Source organism: Vigna radiata, chromosome 1 (assembly GCF_000741045.1).
Source record: "Vigna radiata var. radiata cultivar VC1973A chromosome 1, Vradiata_ver6, whole genome shotgun sequence".
NCBI lineage: Eukaryota > Viridiplantae > Streptophyta > Magnoliopsida > Fabales > Fabaceae > Vigna > Vigna radiata.
In genome coordinates, this window is record NC_028351.1 from 34,618,815 (window position 1) to 34,625,318 (window position 6,504).

The 6,504-nt window shown below is 31.0% G+C and overlaps 1 protein-coding gene across 2 annotated transcripts; it reads right to left on the bottom strand.

The window, feature by feature from the left end:
• Positions 1 to 4,614, bottom strand: LOC106769594 (short-chain dehydrogenase TIC 32, chloroplastic-like). 2 transcript variants are annotated; one of them, XM_014655274.2, is made up of 8 exons: positions 4,447 to 4,614; positions 1,730 to 1,961; positions 1,573 to 1,652; positions 1,325 to 1,478; positions 1,039 to 1,117; positions 862 to 946; positions 423 to 493; positions 1 to 275 (listed from the first exon to the last, which is right to left on the bottom strand). In XM_014655274.2, the coding sequence occupies exons 1-8, from the start codon at positions 4,550 to 4,552 to the stop codon at positions 99 to 101; spliced, it is 984 nt and encodes a 327-aa protein (XP_014510760.1). In that variant the 5' UTR covers positions 4,553 to 4,614; the 3' UTR covers positions 1 to 98. The 2 variants fall into 2 exon arrangements, with proteins under 2 accessions (XP_014510760.1, XP_014510762.1); XM_014655276.2 differs by having other exon boundaries at positions 1,730 to 1,966; positions 4,447 to 4,560.
• Between the last annotated feature and the right edge of the window lie 1,890 nt (positions 4,615 to 6,504).

Below are 6,504 nucleotides of genomic sequence, written 5' to 3' on the forward strand. Positions count from 1 at the left end.
TTATAATAAAAAACAAATTTTAAGCTTGAAAAATACCACCCAAAAGATAGAACCAGCATACATATATTGTTGAGATTTTTATTCCACATCTAAATTGATCATTGTAACCTTGTATTTTGCTTGGTCAAGTTTATGCTAAAATCCCACAGTTTCTTTGCCAAATCCATGTCCCTTCCATGCGAGCATGCTTCTGAAACATTATTATCCACAAAATACTTGCCACTGATTCCATTTACTTCTGGGTGTAATGCTGCATAGCATGTTGTCGAAGCTCCCTATAATCATACAAGTTTTTTTTATACATTTTCTGGTTCAACTTTTTAATCTTGAAAAATTATATTTTGTTAAATGTAAAATAAAAGAGGAATACTTAAAAATATATTTAAATNTACTTTATATTGATTCTAGTGAATCAAACTTACCTGCTGCACATTTTTCACCACATTTCCAGCTAGAATATGTATTACAAACGGCCTTATCAGATTCCACACACCTGCATATAAANTAAGAAGTAAATTTTAACTCAATTTTATAAAATTAATTAATAAAATAATGCTTATATTTATTTATATATATTATAAATTTATTTTATTTTTAATCAATATTATATTAAATATCTAATATATATCTCTCTCAGCTCCAAACATATATATTTTAAATATAAAACTAAATATTAATAAATAATTTTATAACAAGGGACATGTTCATGAATAATATAATGAACTAAACAAATAATAAAATTCATTATGATATATTTTAACACATTACTTTAAACATCTATTTTATTTGTGTAGTAATTTAAATGATGTTATTTACATTAGTCTGATGTAAACCATAAAGTTACAGAAATGTATGGATTACCTGTGAGTAGAGGACTCTGAAGGTAAATATTGGTGACAGTGGCTCCTGGATGAAGAGAATTAGCAGTAATATCCACTCCATCTTCCTGATCATTTACAAAATCGAACAACTGCTACAATTATGGCATGTTGAAATAATGCATAACATTTAATAATTTATAACTCACTATGGCACAACCTTGAGACGTCTTGCAAGTTCATTGGCATGTAAAATATTAGCAAGCTTTGATTGTCCATAGGCACGCCAACTGCTGTAACTATACACAAACAAAGAAAATTTATTATGCACTTCTTCTCTTCTTTTCTTGAAATCGATTGATACACAAAATTACATCTTTTTACTCTGTTTCATCAATGAATAGGATTGTTTTTTGGATGAATATATATATATATATATATATATATATATATATATATATATATATATTATAAATCTACTTGCATAGATTTGAACTCCTTAGTACCTTGATGGATCGTTAAGTTTGTCAAAAAGGATTCCGTNAGGATAAGTAAATCTATGACCNATGGAGGAGACATTAANAATTCTTCCTTGTATCTTACTTTCTCTTGCTGTTTTCTTCATATTTTCCANCAACAGATTTGTTAGAAGAAAATGACCTGTCAAATTATGTTCCACAAAATACAAAACATTGAGATTATTTTCACAATTTTCCCCAACCCAATATCATAATAAAATTAATGTAATGAATACCTAAATAATTTATAGCAAATTGAAGTTCAATGTTATCCTTCGATAGCATGAAAGGGCATGCACAAATCCCTGCATTATTTCTTAGAATTTAAGAAAAAAGGGAAGTTAGAAAAATAGTAAATGAAAGACAAAAGTGGAATAAAGTTTTGGTGCTTACATCAAAATATTCAATGGAAGAGAAGTTGAATTAAATTCATCAGCAAAATGATGAACAGATGCCATTGAACTTAGATCCAACTTCATGACATCAACTTTAGCAGTGGGAAATTGCTTAAGTATTGAATCCTTAACATTGTAAGCATCCATCATATCAATCACTCCCATTATCACATGCACACCACGCAATGCAAGAACACGAGCAGTCTCAGCACCTATACCGCTTGATGCACCTGTTCTTCTTTCAACACCATCAACAACTTCAATTAAAATGTCTAATGTAATTAACCAATATAATAAGTTTCACCTTCAGTAATGTAACGACAAATTGGTGACGTGTGTGATTTCTAACAATTTAATCAATCTAGTTACAAAACTATATTGTTAGGAAGAAAGTATTGCGGTCAAAATGGGTTACCAATTCTGACCGAGCACGGCTCACTACGAATTGGTTACTTAGTAATTCAACTTAACCTGGTTCATTTATTACTGAGCTGAAAAAATTCAAATTCGGTCCGACGAATCAGGAGTGGTTAGGGATGACAACGGGTCGGGTCGGACATGGATAGTGTCTACTCGCAACCCGACCCGACAAAAAAACTTCACCCGCTACCTGACCCGCTACCCGCACGGATACTCGTTTAAAAAGTATCCACGGATATTTTAAAACCCGCGGATATCCACGGATACCCACAAATATTTAAAAAAATATATTTTTATAAATTATTAAAATAAAATTTAAATAGAATTACAAAAATATATATAAAATATAATATAAATTAAATTAAATATAAATTAAAATTTAATTTTTGTTTCGGTTGAATTGGTCCGAGGGTCAGTCGTTCTTCTTTGCTTTCTTCTCTTTTGATCTTCAATCCTTCCTGAGAATGCCATCTACTCTGATGGGTTGTTGACGTATAGAAGACACTCTGAGACTCAAGATATAAAAAGGTCTAAATTTTATTAGGATAGAAGAGGAAAATTGTAAGTAGATATCAATTGTTGTATATTTATAGAGCCTGTAGCAGGTAAGTCCATTGATTAACCATTAATGCAACATATTTTTAGGCAATCAAACCCAATAATCAATAATTAATATTGTATATTTTGTAAAGAATAAGATAATCTGACCTATTAATTAGTGCAGTATATTTTTTAGGCAACCAAACCTGATAATCAATAATCAATTGTAAAGAGTAAGACAATCTGACCTATTAATACCTATTAATTGTCCATAAATGACAATTAATTCCAATCGGTATACTTCATATAGTACAATTTTAATTAAATTTAACCTTGTAAAATATAAATTAATGTTAATTTTAATTAAATTTAACTTAATAAAATAAAAATGAAATTTTTATTTTTATTTTTTGTGGGTAACGGATATCCATGGGTACGGATAGTATAATACCCGCACTCGATCCGTTTATATGCGGATATTAAAATACTCGTTATCTGCAGGTTTCAGATAGTAAATATTCGTGGATATCAACTATTTGTCGCGGATTATATCCGCGGGTGCGGATTTTTTTGTTATCCCTACGAGTGGTGGGTTAAGCGAGTTGACTCATTTAGTCACTTAATTTTGAGTTTTTATTAAATCCAAAAAAAATTACAATTTTTTGTTATTCAAATTTAAATAAAATTCATTTAGTTAAACTCAAAAAACAATTCAAAAAAAAAAGTAACATATAACTCAAATGTAATCCAAAAGAAAACTCAAAAAGCGAATAAATAAGTTTATAATATTGATAATTTTTGTATCACTTATCCATTTATAAGATCAGAGTGTTGAATGAATAATTTATAATATTTTGCTGTCTTGAAACATCTTTTTTTTTTTTTTATTCGCATTTACAATATAATAAAAAAATATTAACAAATAATATTGAAACAAAAAATAATAAATAATTAAATTAAATTAGGTGGATTGATGAATCAATTCGACTCACTAGGAATTAATCCGGATAAACCGAGTTATAAATGAGTTGAGTTGAAAATTGATCCGTATAAAAAAAAAAATATTTTTTTCAATCCAACTCAATTCGAACCCGTAATAAACATGACTCGTGAGTTCTAATTCATTTTAATAATACTACGAGCACCAGGAAAAAGACTATGAATTGTCTATCATAATAGAACATGTGAAGTACAACAGAATAGTAATATTAACTTGTTTCTATGATAAATTCATTCATTCACATAATTATATTATGTTGATTGAGAAAAAAAAGAAGAAAAAACATATATAAAAATCAATGTTGTGGTTAACTGTTTTTTAATATTTATATGTAAATTTGTGAAGATTGTATTAATTTTGTCTTATTATTTTGAAGGTTCTTAAATTCATCTCATTTCTTAAATAAGCGGGTCCATATAATCAATGGTCACAATATTATTGGAGTTATACATCATATTTTTCTTAACTTTGAATGTCGTGGTTGATACTTACAACTGGATTAACACTTAAGGAAATTATTGTTTCTCTTAATTTTTTTACCATAAAATAAAGGACAGTGAAATCATAATAGAAACATAAATTTGAATGTTTGGATTGGAGAGACAATCTGATAAAAAAAGTTCAAATATATGTTTATTACAATGAAATATCTTTATTTATATTTTCAAAGATAATATTTTCTTTACCTGGTTTTTTACTTTACATTATGAACTGAATAGAAAAAGAAAATGATTGAGAAAGAGAAAAATAGTGACCTGTGACAATTGCAGTGAGACCATCACCATGGATTCCAAGAGTAACTTCTTCTGCTGTGGAAGATGATGAAAACCCAGAATCTCCTTTTCTACTGAATAGCCACATCTTTCCTTTCTGTATCAAACTCTCTAATTCTATATATCTTCCGTATTGATTGCAGAAATGCAGTACCACTTGCTGATATAAATAGATGTGTGCAGGAACACACCTACACAAATCATAAATGAAGGTGTTAGATGGCAATTTGGTTATATGTTCCCTCAAACTCCCATTTTGTCTAGTTGCTCAAAGAAATCACGATCCCACAACTCTGAATATTTTATTACCATTTTATGAGTATAACTTTTAGTTATTTTTTCGTGTTTATATATATATATATATATAGGAACTATATTAATTTACAAATTCTATTAATTATAATTTCTCTATCTTTAACTTTGAGATATTAAATAGTTATGTAAATGAAGTTAGCCAAGATAGATATGCTATAATTGACTTAGTTTAATTTTTCTTTTATATATGATAAAATTATGTTCCTTTTCATTGGTGGGTTTTGTTTTCCGTATAGGTATAATCTGGATCTGAATTCTATATTTCTTAGGGTAGAATGCATATGAAGGATGGCATTAATATTTACTTGTCTCATGAAATTAAAATCTAGGTGTAAGTTTTGTTAACATGGATATTGTTTCGATAATGGGATCTGAGACTGAAGACACTCCAAGTTTCTCTTCTATTTGCCGATCTTTCAACGTCTGCTGAAAGCCTTCTCTTGAACACCGAACAGTTGTGACCTGCAAGAAACACTCTGACGTTCAAGTCAGATAAGTCTTAAGAAGGTCTTAGTGAATGTGATTAGACAAAAAGTAGGTTTACCTGGTCATTAACGTTATATTTATAGGCATTAGGCCCAACGATTAACATTAATTGCTCATAAACACTGTATCTTCTGTTTCTCTTTATGTAATATTCGCCTATTAAAGTTATTTACATTGCTTCTAACATTATTAATTACCTTTTAATGTTGCCTTTAATGTTCTTTCACTGCTCATCCTTACAACCGGATTTCCCCGACCTCAACCGATCAGTCTTCTCATACTACATAAGCCCTCAACCCTGAGCGGCTCCACAAGCGAAGGGGTTTTGCTACTGTCTTGAAATTTGAATTGTTGCAACTGTCCACTCTCGAACTTGCCTCGTCGCACCGGTTGAAGTCGAAAGGTTGTACCCTATCAGCCACACGATTGGCTTATCATGGAGGGTCATGATTGACTCGTCAGTCAGTCAAGACTGGACACGAAGAGTCGCCTTTTCTCCACCATTAGATCTCAGGCCAATGGACGATTGCGATGAATACATGAAACCGCCTTTGTAGGCTATAAATAGGTGGAGGGTCCCCCCTCACTTTTGTCATTTTCTTTCTCAGAATTCCCCCACCGATCTCAACGATCTTTCCTAAGGTGATGTCTTCTTCTTCTTGGCTGACCGATGAGCTCAGTGGTGAAGGACATGTTGATGATGTGATGGCATCGTCGTCGTCATCGTCAACGTCTTGGTCTTCTACTTTGGGCTCCCCTGGTTCTCCTGATCGACGGGAAATTGTTAATGAAGACATTGAGCTGAATGTAGATAATTCTCTCGAATGGTCCTAGATCACCCCACCTCCTGCAGTAAAGGGGTACGATTGGGCCCCTCACGAGCTTCGTGGTTACTGTTGGCTGCAAAACCAACTGCAAGTGCACCGGTCGCAGCATAGCAAGTGATAAATATCGTTCTCTCCCAAGGGACTTGTGCAACACATGACAACTCTTCCTTTTATAACTCAATTAGACATCAAAGTGCACAAAAAAACACAAGAAACTATTTTTGGTATTTTATCAAACAGTTGGTGTGCAAGGAATTTAACATAGTGTATTTACAATTTGTCAAGACTAGAGTTCATCCACTTCATTCTTATGCATTTACAAACAACTCAATTCCATCAATTAGGTGTTTAATTTCAGTTCTAAGTTCAAGTCATATTTTCCAATACATCAAGAACTAGAATTCAAGCCATG